At 47.1% G+C, this 22,866-nt stretch overlaps 1 protein-coding gene across 1 annotated transcript in view; it reads right to left on the bottom strand.

Annotated features, from left to right (window-relative positions):
* Positions 1-22,866, bottom strand: part of LOC140395118 (A disintegrin and metalloproteinase with thrombospondin motifs 6-like) — a 168,712-nt gene that overhangs the window by 1,772 nt on the left and 144,074 nt on the right. Inside the window, exons 18-24 of the mRNA XM_072482567.1 lie at positions 20,393-20,473; positions 14,469-14,632; positions 13,675-13,813; positions 11,500-11,629; positions 8,532-8,736; positions 6,457-6,633; positions 5,511-5,667 (exon numbers count right to left, since the gene is read on the bottom strand). Coding sequence (XP_072338668.1) covers positions 5,511-5,667; positions 6,457-6,633; positions 8,532-8,736; positions 11,500-11,629; positions 13,675-13,813; positions 14,469-14,632; positions 20,393-20,473 — 1,053 coding nt within the window. The remainder of the gene's footprint in view (positions 1-5,510; positions 5,668-6,456; positions 6,634-8,531; positions 8,737-11,499; positions 11,630-13,674; positions 13,814-14,468; positions 14,633-20,392; positions 20,474-22,866) is intronic.

The following is a 22,866-nucleotide window of genomic DNA, read 5'->3' as shown; positions in this document are numbered from 1 at the left end:
CCGGTCGGTGCCTTTCAACATTAACAAAAATAAACATCTTGCATTAATGGCTGAGGGAGTAACCCCAATAGAAAACCTGGAGGGAAGGTCCAATTAGGCAGTTGGTGATTCTCTCAAGTTAGAAATGTCTGGTAACCCCTGTAACCCACTATGCCCCAGATGGATAGGTTTTGTCTTTCCTCTGGATACCAGCCTACAAAGTCGAGGGGTGGGTACAGACGCTAGGCATGTCTGCACCTCCTGAAATAATGCCTAGGTGATGCAGCAAACAAAGAAAGATTTCGGCTTGGAAGTTGGAATGTGAGGACTACAGGGTCCGGCTCACGTTCCACAGGGGGTGTACGTAAGATGGCCGTGAACTATACAAGCTTGGTGTCGACATTGCCACTCTATAGGAAGCTGGATTTGCTGACACAGGCTCTCTTCGTGAGGCTAATTACACCTTTTAATGGCATGAAATGAGCACAGAAGACCAGCACAAATATGGTGTAGGCTTCGCATTCAATATCCACCCATCAATTGACTCGCCAGTAGCAAACTTGGAGCACCTCATTTCCTCATGGCTCTCATCTGATGGAGGCACAGTCAGCATCATAGGCCCCGATGCACCAACTCTGTATGCCATTGTCTCAGGAAAAGTGCATTTCTGTAACTCCCTAGCTGATGGTCAGAGGAACATTCCGAAGAGGCTATTCACCCTGGATGACTTCAATGTTCATGTTGGGGCAGGCAGTGATTCTGGGCCTTCATAACTCAGTTGCCATTGGGTGGACATGATCTACTATGTTGGACAAGACCTTCTTGAGCTTTGTGCCCTTAATGAACTCTACATCACCAACACCTTCTTTCAGGGTCAACATTGCTGTGTTATGGTGCCACCACTGAGCACCATGTTGGGTTCATTTGGTGTCTCAATGATGAGATCTTACGAACGCATGAACAAACGAAGTAGGAGCAGAAGTAGGCCATTCAGCCTACGTAGTAGGAGCAGAAGTAGGCCATTCAGCCAGTAGGCCACGAAAGCCTGCTCTGCCATTCAATAATATCATGGCTGACCTGTTTCTGTTTCAAATTCCACATTCCCGTTCACCCCGATAACCTTTGATTCCCTTGCCAAACAAGAATCTATCTACCTCCGCCTTAAAAATATTCAGTGACTTCGCCTCCACGGCCTTCTGAGGCAGAGTGTTCCAAAGTGGCACAACTCCCGGAGAGAAAAAATGTCTCCATATCTCTCCCCTAATTTTAAAACAGTGCCCCCAAGTTTTATACTTACCCACAAGAGGAAACAACGTTTCAACGCCCACCTTGTCAAGACCATTCAGGCGTTTATATATTTCAATCAAGTTCGCCCTCACTCTTCTAACCTCCAGTTGAAACAAACCCTGTCCAACCTTTCCTCATAAGACAACACACCCATTCCAGGTATCTTCCTGTGATGCATTGGGCTGAGTTCACCACACTATGCAGTTTCTTGCGATCTTGGGCCGTGCTGTTGCCATACCAAGCTATGATGCAGCCAGATAGGATGCTCTCTATGACACATCTGTAGAAGTTTGTGAGAGTCGATGCAGACATGCCAAATTTCTTTAGCTTCCGTAGGAAGTAGCGGTGTTGTTGGGCTTTCTTGACTGTTGCATCGATGTGAGTGGACCAGGACAGACTATTGATGATGGTGACCCTCAGGAACTTAAAGCTATCGACCATCTCCACTTCGGAGCCATTGATGCAGATGGGAATGTGTGTCGTGCTATGCTTCCTGAAGTCGATGATCAGTTCCTTGGTCTTTCCGACATTTGGGGAGAAGTTGTTTTCGGTACACCATGCAACCAAGTGATTTATTTCCCTTCTGTAATCTGATTTGTCATTGAGATACGACCCACCACAGTCGTATCATCCGCAAAATTATAGATTGAGTTGTCGTTAAATCTTGCCACATTGTCGTGTGTGTAGGGAGTACAGTAGAGGACTGAGCACAGATCCTTGCGGGGCCCCGGTGCTGAGGACCATTGTGGAGGAGGTGCAGTTGCCTATTCTGACAGATTGCGAGTCGGTGAGGAAGTCAAGGATCCAGCTGCACAGGGAGGAATCAAGTCCAAGATTGTAGAGCTTGGTTATAAGTCTTATCGTGATAATGGTGTTGAAGGCGGAGCTGTAGTCTATGAACAGCTGTCTCACGTAGGTGTCCTTGTTATCGAGGTGTTCGAGTGTTGATTGTAGAGCCAGGGAATGTAGCATGTGCTGTGAACCGGTTGCTGTGATAGGCGAACTGCAGTGGATCGAGCCTGTTTGGGAAGCTGGCGATGATCCGTCTCATGACTAGCTGCTCAAAATATTTCATGATAACAGACATCAGGGCCACCGGTTGGTAGTTGTTGAGACAGGCTACCTTGTTCTTCATTGGTACTGGTATTAAGGTGGTCTTCTTGAAGGAGGTGGGAACCTTGGAGCGATTACACTCACCAGCTGGTCAGCGCAGGCTCTGAGTGCTCGCCCAGGGCCCGTCGCTTTCCACGGATTCACTTTCAAGAAGGTAGCTCTTATCACCGAGGCTGTAATAGTGGGTATGGGTGTGTCCAGGGCTGTAGGGGCGGGTGGCACTGATGCATTGGCTGACTGCTCAAAGCGGGCACACAACTTGTACAGTTCATCGGGGAGGGATTCTCCAGCCCCAGATATTCCGCCTGGCCTTGCTTTGTAGCCTGTGATCTCGTGTAAACCCTGCCATCGTCGTCGTGGGTTTGTGTTGTTGGCCTGGGACTCTAGTTTGGTGCGGTGTGGTCTTTTGGCATCCCTGATGGCTTTCCGTACGTCGTACCTGGATTTCTTATATAGGTCAGCAGCCACCTTGGCACTGTCAGCGTGGCACCTTGGCACTGCCAGCGTGGCACCTTGGCACTGCCAGCATGGCACCTTGGCTCTGCCAGGCTGACAGTGGTACTGCCAGGGTGCCAGGCTGACAGTGCCAATACCCAGGTGCCAGGTTACCCGTGCCAGGGAACAGGTCCCTGCCCTTTTGAGATTGGGTGAGGGGGGGCTTGAGGACCCCCTAAGAAGTAAGTTGGGGCAGTTGTGGGGGGGGGGGGGGGGGGGATCCGGAGCCCCATGGTCTGGTGTCCGAGGGGAGGGTGTCGAGAGAATTAAGTGCTGTCAATTTCCAAATGACCACTTCAAAATCACTCAAGCGTGAAGAGAGGTGATTGGAAAGCACTTAATTCTGTTTGAACTGGTCCAGGCGCTATCAATCAAAGCTTGATGTTTATAAACATTGCCCTCAGAGCACTTCAGACTTACTCAACCGTGATGGAAGATGAATGGAGCAATGCTGACGGCTGTGGGTAGGGAAGCTGTCAATGACAAGCCTTGTAAAATCAATATCAAAGAGAAATGAAGGAATGGCTTGCAGTTTAAAGATCTGAGGGGTCTAAACACAGCTGACTGATTTTCTCTTTCCAGAAATTGACAGGTGGAGCTTCCTGTGCTTGTGGGGGCTGCAAGCAGGTGTTTTTTTTACTGCCCCTTTCTGGACTTCCCTGACAGGGGTCTCTTTTCTGAGGGGGTCTTCGACAGGGGTCTCTTTTCTGGGGGGCTTCCTGACAGGGGTCTCTTTTCTGGGGGCGTCTGTGGGGAGTGGCTTTATTTAGAGTGTGTCTGAGGGGGCGGGGGGGGGGGGGGTCATTTTTAGGGCATCTCTTAGGGTCTCTTTAGTTAGTGGGTTTCTGTGGGATTCCCTTTACTTAGGAGGTCTCTGTGGGGGCTGGGAGGGGGATGCATGTCGGGGGGAGGGGGCCAGAAAATCTGAAGAAGGGAGGTTGATTTACGCAGTTGCGGGGAGGGGGGGGGGGGGGGGGGGTGCGTGGGGGGGGGGGGGGGGCGTGGAGGGCCAGCTGCGGGACCACGTTATCGGGCTGCCCGCTCAAAATGGCAGCCTAATAGTGGGATTCCCTAGGGAATCCCTCGCGATGCATAAATTTGCATGATTAAGGATTGGGAATCGCTTCCTCAGATGCAATTCAGCTCCGGTGGGAGAACATTGGGCGGAATTCTCCACTTGCCGAGGCCAAAATCGTATTCGGTGATCGGGCGGAGAATCCCTTTTGACACTGAAATCGGGGGCGGTGCCTGTTTTTGGATACTCTGCCCCCCTCCAAAACGGCATCGGCGGTGAGTACGCTGCAGGCCATTCGGACGGCCTCAGGACGTCACCTGAAGGCCCACCACTGGTGCTCCGCCCTCGATGGGCCGACTTCCCGATGGCGTGGGACACGTGGGGCGACATTCTCCGGAAACGGCGCGATGTCCGCCGACTGGCGCCCAAAACGGCGCAAATCAGACAAGCATCGCGCCGCCCCAAAGGTGCGGAATGCTCCGCATCTTTGGGGGCCGAGCCCCAACCTTGAGGGGCTAGGACGGCGCCGGATGAATTTCTGCACCGCCAGCTGGCGGAAAAGGCCTTTGGTGCCCCGCCAGCTGCCGCGGAAATTACATCTCCGGGCGGCGCATGCACAGGAGCGTCAGCGGCCGCTGACGGCATTCCCGCGCATGCGCAGTGGAGGGAGTCTCTTCTTCCTCCGCCATGGTGGAGACCGTGGCGGAGGCGGAAGGGAAAGAGTGCCCCCACGGCACAGGCCCACCCGCGGATCAGTGGGCCCCGATCGCGGGCCAGGCCACCGTGGGGGCACCCCCCGGGGCCAGATCGCCCTGCGCCCCCCCCCCCAAGGACCCCGGAGCCCGCCCGCGCCGCCTTGTCCCACCGGTAAGGTAGGTGGTTTAATTTACGCCGGCGGGACAGGCATTTTAGTGGCGGGACTTCGGCGCATTCGGGCCGGAGAATCGCGCGGGGGGGGGGGCCCGCCAACCGGCGCGGCGCGATTCCCGCCCCCGCCGAATCTCCGGTGCCGGAGACTTCGGCAACCAGTGGGGGCGGGATTCACGCCAGCCCCCGGTGATTCTCCGACCCGGCGGGGGGTCGGAGAATCTCGCCCGTGTTCTGTGAGATTTGACAACCTCGCATGGCGGCTGCAGACTGTGTCCAACGCAGCTACAGTCGGGGGGCGGGGGAGGGGGGGGTGCTTCGGCGGGGGCTGGGTGGTCCGGGGGTGGCGAGGGGGGTTACAGGGAGGCACTATCTGGCAGGCTGGGTCCGTGCGTGGCAGGCGCCATGTTATACGGTGCGCCCGCTGCGGGTCGCCACTGTGCGTATGCACGGTCTGGATTCTCCGATTTTGAGGTGATGTCCGGAGGAAGTGTCTAGTTTTACGTTGAAAAAGTCAGTGGTCCCCCGCACCAATGCTCCGCCCGGTGCGGGGGGGCTAGCAGCCACGCCACATAAAATCCCCGGTGTTCCCGACAGAAACAGCTGGAGAATTGACGGGTCCGTGGCCATAGTCTCCAAAACAGAGAATGTAGCCTCTTTTCTCTGAAGAACAATTCAGTTGGACTTTCTTGAGCAACCATTACATGGATAAAACTAGAGCCTTGCAACTGAATGAAAAGGTACAGTTTTTTACCTTCTGGATTCTCAGTGGGAAGAGCTTCACATCTGCTCTCACACTGCTGCATGGCTGCAGGCCTAAGGGACTCTGGACATTCCATGGACAGCTGGCCGATGTAGGTTAAGCACTGAACCATTCGCATCTGCTGACCCAGACCACACTGAACAGAACACTGAGGAAAGAAACAAAGTACAGATGTTATCCTCAGCATGTGTGAAGTAAAATATTGTCAGATTATACAACAAATCTTCTACTGCTTCATATACACCACAGAATAAATGTTGTCATCAATGTACATTTCTTGGCGGCATCATGGATTAATCCAGCCTGCAGTGAGGCACACTCTCTAAGTGAGATGTATGGCCAGTTAATCTGCAATTAGTGAGGCTGGTTGATATACCAGCTGTTTTCAAGCAAGTGCCAGAGGATGGTTTGTATCGACCCGAGCAGGCAGAAATGGCCTTAGTTTAACATCTCACCAAAAAGGCTGAAACTTGGAGAATATTACAATTCCCTCAAAGCTGCACTGGTGTGTCAACCTAGACTAGACACTCAGGGCGCGAATTAACACGTGAAAAAGAGTCCCATTTTGAGCACCTATAGTGACATCTTTCTCGGCACTTGCAACGCCGAGAACGACCCTGCAATAAAATGGGACTCTTTTTTTCTGGCCTCTATTACCTTGTTAGCTGCGTTACTCCAAACACGCATCACGTTTATGACTTCAAAGAAAAACAAAAGTGGAAGCCTAGCTTTGAAGTAAGTTTTTGTAGCTATTTTGTGTGTGCAATATTGGAATAGTTCCACAATTTACACACCAAAGTAACTATTCAACTTGAATCTGGACTTGAATTAATGAAAAATACTTTACTATATGGGATCTTATATTATCATTTTACTCAGAACCTTATTTTTACACAGTGTAACTTTGGGACAATAACTTATCTCGTTAAATGATTACCGGGCTCCATTCGCCCGCTACCCAGCGTGGGAGCGGACATCGTTGTGAAGTACATCGTATGCGGATGGGAGGTTTGGAGTCCGCAGGGCATTGGGAAGCTGGATATGTCACAGTGTAATCACTGCTCTTGCAGAGTACAATACGATGTCGATTGCCCATTCCGCAGCTTGGTGTGCACTGTTAAGAAAAAGAGAAAGACATGCTCACATTTTGAAGGCTGGCCCACATTTCACCATGATTCATTTTATCGTAGCAGCTGAATGCTACCATCAAAAGAAAAATAAACCTCAAAAGTTTCTCTGTAGTGTTTATAGATCATAGATCATGAGACACAATTTTGAATCACTTAGTGAATTCATTTCTATCCAACGTCCCAGGAAAGTGAATTTCACATCCTATGGGCAGAGACACGGGTGAGGAATAGAACAACTCGGGCACCTTCTTCAGCTGGGAAAGGAGGGAATTTGGCAGTGGAGTCTGGTTGTTACATTAAGTGGATAACCACAACTGGCACAAGATGAAGACAAAGGGTGAGATCTTCTGGCTGCTCTTCCCGATTACCCTGGATCTTCTTGTCTCACTGACGGCACCTCCCCACTCCGGGGGGGGGTTAATTCAATAGAGAATCCCATCGAAAATGGTGGGACAAGAAAATACCGCCACTGGCCAATGGCGGGCCATCAAGAAACACTCCATGGGGAGACCAGAGAATCTCGCTCAAAACCCATGAATGGTGCAACTTTCTGTGGAGTTTGGTTTCCCAAAATCAATGAACCACTTTGATCAATCTCTTTCAACAAAGTGGGTGTAAGGTGGGGTTGTTGCACCAGAGTGCAGAATTGGAGGAACACACAATTCTTGAAGGGTTGAAAGAGGTTAAAGGAGGTTCCTGAGATAGGAACGGGCACAGCCATGAAGTGATTTGAACATCGGATGATAATTTAAGGTATTGGTGGACCGGGAGTGAATATGGATCAGAAATCACTGTGATGACAAGTGAGTGGGGTACGGTGCAAGCAGCAGAGTTTTAGATTAACTCAAGGTTATGGAAAAGTCAGGAGAGCATTGGAACAGTCAGGTCTGCAGGCAATGAAAGCATGGATGAGGATTGCAGCAACAGATGTGAAGGATCAAAAAATATGGTCAGCACCATTGATTTCACCTCTGCGATTTTCTTTCACAGCCTAGAATGCATATCAACAGGGCCTTGGAAATGTATCTATCTTGAGTTCTGTTCATTTCTCAACTTTAGAACAGGAATTGCTAATGATTTCTTTGCTTTCTCCTCCAGTACATGCACATTCTCAGTTCCACGAATATGTATGTCCCTTCATCCTCAGAAATGGGGCTAGCAAGTGGAACAAGCTTAGTGATAGAAACTTGGCGGCATGGACAAGCTGGGCCAAAGGACCTGTTTCCATGCTGTAAACATCTATGACTCTATGACTCACTTCAGTAGTCCTGTGACCTTTTCAGCTATCTTTCCATATTTTGTTTAAAGTTGGTCAGAGACTGTACTATTTCCTATTATAGATTTGCTCGCCCTTTTCCAAATTTACCCCATTCTCACCCATGATGCACCCTGACATTCATCTCCCTCTTGCAAATGTGTATAAAAGCTGTGCAAGAGGAGTGTACTATACCTGCAAGCACCCAAATCCACCTGTCCAGGTGTAGACATTCAAGCATTGGAGGCAGAAACTGCAAACTGGAAACACCGGCCTGCCCCACCCGCTCCCGTCCTGTGCAAATTGTGGGGGCAAGGAAGCAGGGGGGAGAAACATGGCGGTTCTGGGATCTACCTCAAACTGCAGGGTTTGTGTCGCAGTTCTGTAAATTCTATGATAATCTATGATTAATCTAGGACAAAGGTTCGGCACAACATCGTGGGCCGAAGGGCCTGTTCTGTGCTGTATTTTTCTATGTTCCACTCCTTCCACTGACCTGAGTCTCTACTCCAAAAGGGATAACTTGTTTTCACTTGCAATTAAATACCATTGAGTTGTATTTCTTTGACTATCAATAAACAACTTAATATAAATTGGACATAAATCCTATAATGAAGTAGACATTACCTCAGACCAATCAAGTGGAACCCATTCGGGTGGACAGGTGTGGTTACTACAACTTTCCTTTATCATGGGGCGTTCACTGTTACAGTAACTATCATCCAGGACTTTTTGCTCAGACGCTGTGACTTTTTGGACACACATGACATCCCGAGTGCGAAGTCCACCATTGCAGGTCCGACTGCACTCAGTCCATTCACCTACAATCCAACTGAAAAAGTAATAAATATAAATTGACTTGTTGTTTCTTTACAAACCCAGGAAAGCGAGGACAAATCACCCGAATAACAGTGCACTCCTCAAATATCTGACATCAATATTATGCGGCTTTGGTGAGTGTCTAGTTCATATGGGTCAAATCCTGGTTCTTCCGGAAACACAACAGTCAGTCTAATGACTTATGCACTTTGTGTGTTTGCCTCTGAAACTTGAACCCAGTGTAAAGCCAGAGTTATCTGAATAGGATATTAATGGCTGCTGAAAACATAAATCCTGATTTTAACCATGAATGGGAGTTGGGAAGTTCAATGACAAGGAAAACACCAAACCCCGATTTCTATAGTGTGAGGCCCAGTCAATTTTAACGACCAGGCCTCTTCTACATGGCTGACAGTCAGTCGCCTAGCCAAAGCAGCTGAGAAGCAGCACCTGGCTGATGATCTCAGTGAACCTTTGGATGATGGGTACCCCCACCAACTGGTGCCAAAAGAATGGCCACAGGTTAACAGGACACATCATGAGGAAAGGGTTTTCAGTGGCTCAGATTCTGGGCAGGTGGGGGGGGGGGAGGGTTGTGGAAAAGCCCAGGACAAAGGTGGCCTAAGCTGTCCTTTCGAACAAAATTTGTCCTTAAAATGAAAGGGGATTAAATTTAATAGACGATGAAAATGGGTGCAGGAATTGTGATCTAAGATGAATTTGGACCAGCTGCTGCTGATGAAGGCAGAATGACAACTTGGTGCGACATGCTAATTAACCTGCCTGCAGTGAGCAGCTAGTGATAACTATGCTGGTGAGTAACTGTGCGCCTCAGTAGGGTGTCTAAAATTATGAAGGTAGCTTCAGTCACAATGCGTCTGCACTCCTTCTTCTTAAAGCCAGCTTTCACCTCTTGAAAGGGAAGTGTACCACTGTACCTGGGAGCAGATGCTGTAAACCGTTCTGTAAACCATTCTGATCTAGGAAGAGTAGAAGAATGGTACAACTTGGGAGAGAGTGGGCTCCAAGTGCTGAATTTTCTCCTTGGGGGGATGGGGGTGGGGGAGTGGGATTGTTTCCGGGTCTGTCCCCAGATGGTGGGGATTGGGGGCGGCGGGAGGGGTGGAAGGAGAGGTGTCGGCATCCCTTCGGCCTCCATTAAATGCAAATGACAAAGCTGCTAATGAGTTTAATTGAATACTTGTCATGTGGGGGCAAGTATCTCTGACCACGCCACACCTTGATAAAAAATGGCTAATGCCAGCAACTGGGTCAGGAAACTGGCATGCTGGCCAGTGCTGGCATTTTCAGGTTTCTCAAAATTCCACCCCCATGACTCACCCTGTTATTAAATTTGCATCTGTTCCTGCTCTTGGTGGGGCTCAACAACTATGGCCCAAGATGTTTTAACTCCACATTGAAGGCCTTGTTATGCCAGATGTGTTGAAGTGAAGAGATGTACTGCATCTGTCACAGAGTGCTAGGAGGCCCTCCAGACACACACTACGAAGGCTGTTAGACCATGGAGCCATGGCAGTCAGGGACAGGGGTTCATCCTTGATGAATTGTAGTGGTTCAAGATGGCAGCTGACTACCACCTTCTCAAGGGCAATTAGGGATGAGCAATAAACGTTGGCCTAACCAACGACTTCAATAACCCAAGGATGAATGATCAAAAAAACTTATTGCAGAGCTGAAAAAGGTCACTGACCTCACATGTGTCGTCAAGGTCAGTGAAGGCATCTTTAAATGTGTTTTCACACCAACTGCACCACTAGCCTCAGATACTATTCAATGCACCATAGTCCCATCACTCATCTACTGCTGATATCATCTATCTGAACTCATACCTAACATTCATAGCTTCACCTCACCTTCACACATAGCACTGCTCTAAGCCTCACACCTACATATCGCGGCGTGTACAGCCTGCCACTAATGGATATGTCAGCCAAACAAATTGCATGACACACACACACACCTCTCTCTCTTGCAGGATGAGGAGGCGCATAACCAGAGGCAGAAAATGTTATCGGGTGGGGGCAGGAAAAACCCACCCAATATCCGAGTGCTGCTGTGGAAGTTCAGACCTCTGTCACACAAGGTCATCCTATTCCAAGGTCAGACAATTGCAAGCCTTGCGTGTTTCCACTGCTCTGACCTCAGCCTCGTCATTCAATATTATTCTCTTCTTGACCTTGCCCATCATATTTAGCTTCCATGGGTGGGGATTTTCCACACTCCCTGCTGCGGGTTTTGCCGCTATCAATGGGGTTCCCCATTGTTCTCACCGGGGAAGCAGCGGCTGGGGGGTTGCCATCGGTGGGACTGGAAAATCCCTCCCAATGTATCTGACTTTAATTCAATTTATGTCCATCAGTTATCTGCACAGTTTGAAGGCATCTTTAATGATTTGGTGTAAGAAAATCATGAAACCATAGATGAGGCGCTGTTCTGTCCATCATTCCTGAACCAATATGTCGAGAGAAAGTTCAAGTTTGAAAAATGTACATTCAAACTTGGGAAGGGCAAGAAGTGACCAAAGTGATTGCGCAACGGGTAAAATGGGACTGGATTTTATGAGCTACAATAAGTGCCTTGTTATCACTTTTCTTGGTGACTCAACCTCAGGAGGCTGCCCCATGTATTGTTACTCAGTGACCTCAAGAATTGATCAGATGACATTTTTCCAGCTCCACTGAGCTTGTGATAGTGTGACACAGGAGTAACAATTGGGCTCGGTGTTGACCCAGTTCTTTGTCTCTGTGTTACTTACACTGATGTACATGGCTCGGTGTTGCAAGCTCGTTGTTTTTCTGGAAGCTTGTTTTCACTGTTACAGTAATGGGCAGAAACAACAGAATTATCATCCAATTTCTTGCACACAACAGCCTGTGCCTGTATACCTATATAGAAATGATAAAATTTGGTAGTCAGTAACTTGAATAATACACTATTGGAACTGGAGAACACTGTTTTAAAAACAAATAGGTACAGGTCAATAGTTTTTGCAATTTCTAATCTAACTTCTAACTCTGACCTTGAGGTTAATCTGACGAACAAAGAACCAACGGAAACACGTAAAACTTAATTATTTAGATTGTGTGTGCTTCACACATGCCCCCTACATGGATAAGGGGAACCCCCCCCCACCCCCCCACCCCCATCACCACGTACTACAGTATGAGGGCAATCACCCCCCCTCCCACATAAAAAGGCTCACCCTCTCCCAATGGGGCTGCACAGAGGGCCCTCCCCTGGCACTGCTTACTGACAGGTTGGCACTGCCAGGAGACAGTGCCAATGTGCTGGGAGGGGGCTGTGTCAGGGCACTGCCTGGGTATGCCCTTCTCCCCCCCCCCCCCCACTCCCTGACCTATCTTTTCAGTCAGAAAATTCTGTGACGGCGGACATCACTCTGAAAAAGCACAAACTGGCCACAGGATGGATTTTCGCAACAAATTACTCAAAATGTGTTTCTGAAAGTGTTGAACCTGAAGGTGCTTCGATTTGCCTTTTACTTTGCTCAGTATCTGCAGTTTCCGGTGCACAAAATAAGTACTTAAACAAAATAAATATTTTCAGGAAAAGCGTTTTTCAAAACACAATTAAATTTATTAATTGAATAATCATTTTTGTCGTTTAATGCCTCCATTGATGTTTTACTCAAAAGAATTAGCCTTCATGATAGTGGATTTAATATATTTTTCCACAGTTGAGACACCATGAGCTGAATTGGATTTACCCAATTTTCAATGATGTGTCAATACTATTCATTCAGCTGTACTGGTGCAATATCTTTAATTTTCATCTTCATTAGTGCCACAAGTAGGCTTACATTAACACTGCAACAAAGTTACTGTGAAAGTCCCCCAGTCGCCGCACTGCGGCGCCTGTTCGGTTACACTGAGGGAGAATTCAGAATGTCCAATTCACCTAACAAGCACGTCTTTCGGGACTTGTGGGAGGAAACCGGAGCACCCGGAGGAAACCTACACGGACACGGGGAGAACGTGCAGACTCCGCACAGACACAGTGTACCAAGCCGGAAATCGAACCCAGGCCCCTGGTGCTGTGAAGCAACAGTGCAAACCACTGTGCTAACATGCCGCCCTTTCTTCATCTTCTAGTTGGCTTTTGCCCAGTTGTTTTCCAAAGTTATTTGAAGAAAAGTGAGAAGACAAATTTTAAGCTACTCAGTCAAAAGATCACAAGGCCAAAATATATTCGTAGCACCTCCAAGGATTTTTATGTCTTTCTTTGAAAAAAACACCAGTTGAATTATAATATCAGCTGATCATCGTGCCTATGATTTGTTGCTGGTCAGCAGAGCTTTCTGTATTAAGTCCTTACACGCTATGGAGAATGATTTTAATTCCTAACACCCATTTATCATGACAAAAATTGCGAACACGTTTTTATTGACATGAATGGACTCATTGCATGAGTAAACCAAGAGTTGAACGGTCCAATAAAATTAAATTAGTAATGTGATAAATGAATTTTGGTGTTGGTGTGATGTCAGGTGTGTAGGCTGCACATCCCAACGGCTGGTGAATCATATCAAACAGCCGGTTCCTTCCGCTGTTCATAATTGGCAGAATATTGATTGGACTCAACCAGCCCATGTTTGCCAACCTCAAACCATAATGTCTAATGTTAGATGTGATTCTGTGATTGGGCAGCACTTGTTGAACAATCCCGAGTGTGCCAAGAATTATGCACACAACCAATTTAAGATCATCAGTTGGGCTGACAACCTGGCTCTCTTATGCTTGATATAAGCTACACCTATTCGTACACCTGTCCTCTGCAAGCAAAAAGACTATGTCCAGGCTTTTGAGTAAATGTGCTCACCCTAAAATAGCTAGTCATGGTCATCAGTAAAATATATTTGACATTCTCTAGCCATCGGTAACATGATCAGTGTTCACATTTTTCTATGTCATACCTCCTGCACATATTGCAGTGCACTTGGACCATGGAAAATATTGCCATTCATAGCTTGCCTGTGTGTCACCACTGATTGGGTGTGTGATGGGTGCATTAAACCTGTAATGAATGCCCTGATTTTCCTCTTGTACCAGCACCTGCATGACAAATGAAAAATAATGTAAGGCATATTCTGTAATTTTGATTGCTTGGATGCTTATTAAATCAAAACAATAATTGCCAGATCTTATTTATTTTAATTTTCAGGCACCAAACTTCCAAGGTATGTTATCACTGCATAACACAACTGACTGCTACACGCTTTGCTTGATGCATCACATTCCCCATCAACAGGAGCAATCCTGTATGGAACTAAAGTCCCATGTAACGGAGGAAGGCTCCATTCCAGAAAGGCACTGGTGAACCATTTGCTTTTTTTACGAGTTTCTTTCACTTGTACTGCTATTCAAAATTCCATCATTTTGTAGGCTTGCAGATATCCATAGACAGATTTTAAAAGCATTTACGTGTGAAAAATATTTAATTTACTCAGAAACTGCAAAGTATTCACTCGCAAAACTAGTAAATGGTTCAATGTGATTTTTCTCACCATTTTCAGCAATTTTAAGCCAGGTTACTCACAGTTGGAGGGCAGTTGTACGACTAATAATAACAACTGGGCCCTCATTTAAAATAGCTATTGCCTGCTTTATACCCATTTTCAGCTATATTAATAGAACCACTCCAAGTTACCACTCATTCTTTTTACCAACTTTGCTCATGAATCCTTTAAAGTTCAAAATAAATGATTACCATAAGAAAAAGACTTGCATTGGTTGGCCCCAATGCTTCCAGACACTCTGGTTCATCATCGGGCCTCTTGTAGTGGAAAGCAGTTCCAGCAATATCAAACCGCTGTGGTGTATCAATGGACCAGCCACCATTAATAAAGTATTCTTCACCATCAGATTTCAGTGCTTAAAAGGAAGTTTAATATGCATTAAAGAAGGTCTCACCATGCATTCTATTAGTTTGTTTTGAAAATCACTGTCATAACTTCCAAGATACAACCATGATTGAATATGACTCCATAATTTTCTACCCTACCAATCCCACCAATTGACTCCCCCTATCTCCTGAATAGGATATAATGCGCTATATGATTACCACTGCTCCCTACCTGATTCTTCATCTGAACATAGACAACAAAAGTGGGCACGTTATTTGACCACTTAAAGTATCACAACTGAGCCCAATTCTGTCACCATTCCATGCACACATTTTGACCCAGGCGAACAACAACCAGGTGTGATTAATAACCAAGCACTTTCTGGCAGGGAACCATATCAATATAAATTTTAACGTAGTTCTTCTTTCAGTTTAATACAAAATAATGAAATCGGGTGAAAATAAATCACCTGAGGACTTTATTATGTGATTCCATGGAAGCATTCAAAATAAATTGAGAGAACTACAACTTTATGCTGCTACAAAAATCCTGAGCCAAAAGCCCTCACAAAAGCAGATACTGGTTTTGAGGATGGGTCATAACTCAACTCATCTCAGTTGCCATTGTCTACAGAAGATAGAGTAGGCCTTTCTATTAAGAAAAGAATAAAAGCAGTGGAGCAAGGTGATAAGGAAAGTGGCAAGGGAAGCACATGGCTTTGACTGTGCTTATTAGAAATATTAGTGTTTTTCCAAGATCATGCTGTATCAAGACCAGCAAGGGAAATAATCTATTTGCAGCTTTGTAATAAAATCAGAGGCAACCAATGAAGAGAAAGTAGAGCTGCTGGAACGTTTTAACTCTTCAGTTATAATGTTGGACAAATGTGGGCAATCTCAAAAAATGAGAGGCCCTCAAGAGGCATTTGTTGAAGCACTAATTACTTCATCAATTAGCAGGAAGGAACCAGTGCTCGAAGGTTTTATGGGATATATTTTGAATTTGCCAGCCAGACAAGGAGTGTGGATTGGCCAACTAGGAAGGAAGATTGGATGGTTCCTATCGCAGCTTCCTGAACAACAGAACCAGTTTTACACCTGGGAGACAAACTGAAGTTGTATCCCAATTTCCGGATTTCATGTTCAATAATGAGCCACATACGATAAGTGACTGAGGAACAGAGCATCTATTGTAAGGTTTAAAGTGCAAAGCTTCAGTATGTCGCTTCGGGGGCCTCGAAGATCGGGATGCCATTTAAAAATAATTGAAAAGTAGCATCCCAATCTCTCGCTACATCGAGGACTTCCGGCGAGCGGAGCTCCTCGGTGTACAAAATGGGGCTATGTGCGGCCTCAGCCACAAATCCCCCGTTGAGGCCCCTTATCAAACGCGAGTCGCGTTTTATAGCCTTGTGTTTCTCGGTGCTGGCAGCGCCGGGGACTTTGTTCCCATTTAGTTAAATCACGTCATTAAGCTGTGAAAAGGTTTGATCTGTGTCTTTGTACAGAAAATCAAATTGAATTTGAACTGGACTGCAGACACACCACAAGGGAGACAGTGCAAGCTAAAATAAAAAGTAACTCAAGGTGGTAAATGCATCAGGGCCAGATTTAATTTATTCTAGTGTTTTACAAGTCAGAGTACTAAATGCCTTCAATAAATAATTCAGAGTTGAAAAAGTGAAAAATTAACTTTGACTTCTGTGGTGGGAATCTTAATGGAAAGATCATTAATTAATGATGGTTCCATTACTCTTCTCTTCTATTAACGACCATCTCGAACATTTGTCATGACATGTCAAATGAGAAGATGAATGTGGAACAGCAGAAAACTAATCGAAAATTCAAAGCTCTGTATGAACAGGCTTGTTTTCTTAGCACCTTCTTTTAAACAGTAGCAAATCATGGACAACCTACTTAAGTCAAGAAAAGTGATGACAATCTTCCCTCCACTGAGATGAACATTGGGGATTTTCTGGGGATTTTCTGGAAGGAGAGGGTGCGGAATACAAAGGTTTACCAGTGGGACCCTCAGCATGTTTGCTCTCTTGAGTCAGTGATGACTCAGTTGACAGGGTCATGTGAGCTGAATGGATGATGGCCACATTCCCAAAGATAAGCTTGTTATTGGCACAAGACTAACACAGGTCGCCGAAATGTGGGATACAAGAGTGTCTGCAATTGAGACTTTAAGTTGACTGGAATCAGAGTCGATTCGTGGGAAGCCCTTGCTGCTGACAGGGGTGCCTGCAGACAAGCACTGGGAAAGGGCGTGGTAAAAGCATAAGACAGAATAAATAATCAAGTGGCAAAAAAGATAGCCTGGCAAAAGGAGGAAGAAAAATCAGTCAACCTTGGGTCAAAGCAATTCATCCGTGTCAGTTGCAGGAGGGACTGCACTCATGAATCGGCCTCTATAGATAAAACAGATGATGTTCAAATCAGAAATGACATGACCGTAGGCTCAGTCCATCTTTTCCGGCAGCAATGGTAGCCGCCATTGGCCAGTGCCAGGATCGTCTGGTCCCGCTGATGTCTATGGGGATTTGCGTGGCTTGCAACCTCCGCCCCTGGGGAACCCACCATGAGGGCTCACCATTGATAGGACTGGAAGATCCCACTGGTGGGAAAGGTCAGAAAATTCACAGCTGGGTGGCCAGGTGGCACATTGGTTAGCCCTGCAGCCGCACAGCACCAGGGACCTGGGTTCGATTCCAGCCTGAGGAGACTGTGTGGACTTTTGCACATTCTCCCCATGTCTATGTGGGTTTCCTCTGGCTGCTCCGGTTTCCTCCCACAGTCCAAAGATGGGCAGGTTAGGTGCATTGGCCATGATAAATTGCTCCTTAGTCTCCAGGGATGTGCAGGTTAGGTTACAGGGATAAGAATGTGTTGGTGGGGGATTGTAGCTGGGTACAGCGTTCTTTCAGAGGGTCAGTGCAGACTCGATGGGCTGAATGGCCTCTTTCTGCACTGTAGGGATTCTATGATAACATTGCAATATGGACTCAGGGAGGCTTAGAAGAAAGCCAGAGCGAAGAAAGGTGCTGCCAATGGTCCCACTAAGGCTATACTGTGAATCAATGGGCAAATTATTTTTCTTCAGCAGTACCATACCTATTTTAACAGCCTGAAGCTATCAACTACTGTTTCCAACAGCAGCCAGAAGGATCAGAAGCTGCTAATCAGGCCACAATTGTGATGAATGTAAGAACTTGGTGTGTATATATATATATCTTTATATTCTAATTATATTTGTTGCAGTAATGTTTTTAAAAGCCTGGGCTAAGGTGTATATTTGTTGCAGTATTCTTAAAGAACCCAGGTTAAGGTATCCAGACTATTTGTCTGCTAAAACTGCAATTAAGAGATCATAAAAGGTGATGTAATTATTAATTTGAACCATTTACTTGTTTACAGAGAGATGCCTAATGGAACTTTGTTATGACTGCTGGTGATTCTCTGGAGAGTAGATAATTTAGGCGGGTTTGTGTGTAATTCTGGCAAAGCAAGTGATAGAAAATCATAGTGGGATAAAAATTAGGTAATTAATGGGAGGTCCCAGGTCTGTCTGTAGTTTTGCAGTTTGATATAGGCTTTGCAGTCTGCTTTTAAGTCAAACAGTAGTTTTACCAAATGCTGTCACGTTGAGCAGGAGCTTCTGACAAGACAGAATTTTCAGGTTGCTCTTGAAAGGTTTCCTCTCCAAAAAGTCTCTACACAGATAAGAGAGTAAACCTGCTCTGTTAACTTTATTTATAATTGGTATTTGAACTGGATTGGGGTTGCTTGGTTGGAATATTTATAGTGAAAGTGTAAGGCGTACGCTTAAGTTTTTCCTTGTGCTTAACTGATAATTGTAAAGGTTGGAGAATCGCCAGGGGTCGTCGTGAATCCTGCCCCCGCCGTCCTCCTAATTCTCCGGCCTCCCCAAAATCGGCGCAGCTTGAGTCGTGCCGCCCGCCTATTAGAATGGCCAGTCCGGCGCGACTCAATGGGCGCTGGGGCTGCCGGAATTCTCCGGCCTGCGATGGGCCGAAGTCCCGCCCGTCTTTTGCCAGTCCCGCCGGCGTAAATTGGAGTAGGTCCCTTACCGGCGGGACCTGGCGGTGCAGCCGGGCTCCGGGGTTCTTGGGGGGGCGCGGGGTGATCTGGCCCCGGGAGGTGCCCCCACGGTGACCTGGCCCGCGATCGGGGCCCACTGATCCGCGGGTGGGCCTGTGCCGTGGGGGCACTCTATCCTTCTGCACCGGAGGCTGTACCGGTCATCCATTCCCGGTGCGGAAACGAAGCCCTCTGCGCATGGGTGGGGATGATGCCAGCACGTGCTGGCGCTCCCGCGCATGCGCCAACTCGCGCCGGCCGGCGGAGGCCCTTCGGCACCGGTTGGCGTGGCGCCAAGCCCCTTTCCTGCTGGCCGGTGCGGCGCAAACCACTCCGGGGCGGGCCTAGCACCTGAAGGTGCGGAGGATTCCACACCTTTGGGGCGGCCCGGCGCCGGAGTGGTCCACGCCACTCCGTCCCGCCGGGACCCCTCCCCGCCCCGCCGGGTAGGGGAGAATCCCGCCCCTTTTCTTGATGTTAATGTGATTAGTTATGTGTTTAAATTAAAGTTCATTTGAAAATTAAAGATACCTGTTGGTCAGAGTCATCACTCCTAGGGTGACATATCCTTTCCTCACAGTTATACAAATGTTTAAAAATGCTTTGGGTTCTTGTCTGGTATCTTAACAAATTTGGGTTCTGGTCCGGGATCTAAAATATTTGCTTTCAATGTTTCTGGCAATTGTATCGGGCATTGGTGAGGCCACACCAGGAGCAGTGTGTGCAGTTTTGGTGTTCTTAATTGAGGAAGGAGATTCTTGTTATGGAGGGAGTGCCGCAAAGGTTTACCAGGCTGATTCCTGGGATGACGGGACTGTCATGTGAGGAGAGACTAAATTGGTTTGGATTATATTCATTGGAGTTTAGAGGAATGAGGGGGGATCTCATAGAAACTTACAAAATTCTAACAGGAGTAGACAGTGTAGATTCAGAAAGAATGTTCCTGATGGTGTGGGCATCCAGGGGTCATAGGGGTAAACATTTTAGGACTGGGGTGAGGAGATATTTCTTCAGAGAGTGGTGAATCTGTGGAATTCACTACCACAGAAAGTAGTGAGGCCAAAACGTTGTATAATTTCAAGAAGGAATTAGATATAGCTCTTGAGGCTAAAGGGGTCAAGGGGATATGGGGTGGGGGGAGGGCAGGAATCAGGGTATTGAACTTGATGATCAGCCATGATCATAATGAATGGTGGAACAGGCTGGAGGGCCGAATGGCCTCCTCCTGCTTCTATTTTCAATGTATGTTTCCTGCAAATAGGGACACACTTTCACTGGGGGATCTGATTGAGCTATTTTTAATCCCTGCCCATCAAATTCAGGTGCAGATCTGCCTAACAGGCTGAGCATGTTGTCCAGTATCTGTCCAGGTTACAGGAGAATTGATTAAAAGTGCGATACAATATTCTCACTGCCTCTGTTCTGTAATTTGCACTATTTGATGTTCAACTACTGTTTAACTTTCAAATAAAAACATATTGTACAACCAGTTTCAATCGTCAGCAAGCATTTCAGCGCAAAAAATGATTGCAACTCGTTTGGGTTCTCTTTACCCGTGAAATAAATTATTGATTTTACGGTTCGTTGGCTCTCTGAAGAACATTGTGCTCTATGAACCTGACATTCCTGCTGTTGAGTGCAGACACAAACCCCAGCAATACTCTCTCACAATGATCAGAACTTACCAAGGTAATTCTGCGATACATTTAGTTCTTTAATTTCAATGTGTACTGAGCCTCGAGGAATCTGGATAACTTCTACATAACCTGAAAGAAACATATTAACTTTGATTACAAAAATGATTCTAAACAGTATTTTGCAACTAAATAATGAGTTACCTTATTCCCTTATGCCATTCTGTTTGGAGAACAGTTATTAATGTAAACATATTTGGTAGCCACATCTATTTGAATTCAGACGCAGCCATTCTATTTTTGTATCACGAGGGGATTTCTAATAAAAATGCTTTTTTTATTTTGAGTTAATTCTCATTAAATTTGTCTTTGATAGGTTTATTCACATTAATACTGCCATTGTAATGTAAATAAACTCAGTGAGTTATTCAAATGTAGGCACACTAAATTTTATGGAAAGGCAAGATGTATGTGGGGACAAATTTAAAAAGAAACACTTGCTTTATCAGGAACTGAACACACCTTGACAGGATTACAGAAGTTCAGCGAGGCCGGCATGGCGGCACAGTGGTTAGCACTGCTGCCTCATGGCGCCTGGGGCTGGTTGAGCACACTGGGATAAATCGCTGGCTTTGAAAGCAGACCAAGGCAGGCCAGCAGCACGGTTCAATTCCCGTACCAGCCTCCCCGAACAGGCGCCGGAATGTGACGACTAGGGGCTTTTCACAGTAACTTCATTTGAAGCCTACTTGTGACAATCTGCGATTTTCATTCATTCAGGGACCCGGGTTCGATTCCAGCCTTGGGTCACTGTCTGTGTGGAGTCTGCAAGCTCTCCCTGTGTCTGTGGGGTTTCCTCCGGGTGCTCCGGTTTCCTCCCACGGTCCAAAGTTGCGCAGGTTAGGTGGATTGGCCATGATAAATTGCCCTTAGTGTCCAAAGACGTGCAGGTTATGGGGTAATGGGAATAGGGTGGGGAAGTGAGCCTAGGTAGGGTGCTCTTTCAGTGGGTCGGTGCAGACCCAATGGGCCAAATTGCCTCCTTCTGCACTGTAGGAATTCCATAAGGCATCGTACCAGCTTTTGAACTGGAACTCTTGGCCCACATTCTGTTACATTTTGTCACTACCATCTCAGTGACTCTATTTTCAATTTAAATGTCAGATGAATGTAAAAGCTCCCTTCCATTTACATGCTTTGTTCATGCTTTTTCACACATTCATTTTGGCTCCCTAAACTGCTTGCATACAGCCCTCTTGTCCTCTCATGCCATGTCGAATGAAGAGATAAAGGGGAGGATTCTCTGTTTGAGAGACTAAGTGCTGACGCCAGGACTGAATCCTGTGCGTTCCATGATCTCGAAATCGGTGTCGGTCCTGGAGTAATTCAGGACATCCTTTTTTTTCCAATAATTTAGACTACCCAATTAACCTTTTCCAATTAAGGGGCAATTTAGCGCCGCCAATCCACCTACCCTGCACATCTTTGGGTTGTGGGGGTGAAACCCACGCAAACACGGGGAGAATGTGCAAACTCCACACGGACAGTGACCCAGAGCCGGGATCGAACCTGGGACCTCGGCGCCGTGAGGAAGCAATGCTAACTACTGTGCCACAGTGCTGCCCTTAATTCAGGACATCCTAATGGACTAGCACAGGTGCCACATAGAACCAGTGCAATTCCAACAAATGCTGGTGTGTGATTCGCCAGGGTCGGAATTGGCGTTCAAAGACCTGACAAGCAAGAACTGAATATAGGCACTCCATTCCCCATGCACCCTCATCCCAGCCAGGAAGATGGCACTGAAGCATGCCCACCTTGTTGATGGGTCGGCTGGGGCCAGTGGGTACCTAGAGAGTGGCCTAGGGAGGTACCTATATGACTCGTGGCGTTAAGTTCACAATGGGTAGACAGTGGTGTGCGCAGCCACATGCCTGCCCTGCGGGCTGAGGCAATGGTGGTCCGTGCCCATCCACCCTGACCCCACGACCCACCTCCTGGCCACCCACCGCTACTCCCCCTGGCCCTGGCCGGAGCCCCCTGGCCATCGGCACAACTGTCAGCACACTATAGCGATGTTGGGCCTTTTCTAACATCTCCCACTCTCGGCAGCCACGGCACCAGTTTCCCGATTTTAAATACCACAAGTGAACCTCGCCGTCGGTAACTCCTCCTGGAGCATAGCGGGGGGGCGGGGGGCTCGAAATGTGCCTGGTTGGGCCAGTTAATGATATGCCAATGGTGTTTACTGTATAATTTGCATGGCCACACCCCACACATTCACGCTGCTGTCGAGGCACCGGAGCTTGGCATTCCGTCGGGTGCCGGGCTCGATTTTCGGCCTTCGCACGTTTCTCCGCCTGATCGTGTTTCCCGATTCCTGCTTCACTGGACGGAGAATCCTGCCCAAAGCATCAAGTATAGAACTGCCTTGTACTACATTCTATTCTGACAACATTTCTTGCCTGTTTTCATAGAATGATAGCTGCCCACACCGTTTGATAGAACTTACATTGGTGTAAGAC

This window comes from Scyliorhinus torazame, chromosome 18 (assembly GCF_047496885.1).
Source record: "Scyliorhinus torazame isolate Kashiwa2021f chromosome 18, sScyTor2.1, whole genome shotgun sequence".
Taxonomy (NCBI): domain Eukaryota; kingdom Metazoa; phylum Chordata; class Chondrichthyes; order Carcharhiniformes; family Scyliorhinidae; genus Scyliorhinus; species Scyliorhinus torazame.
This window is presented reverse-complemented; position numbering and strand designations above follow the sequence as displayed.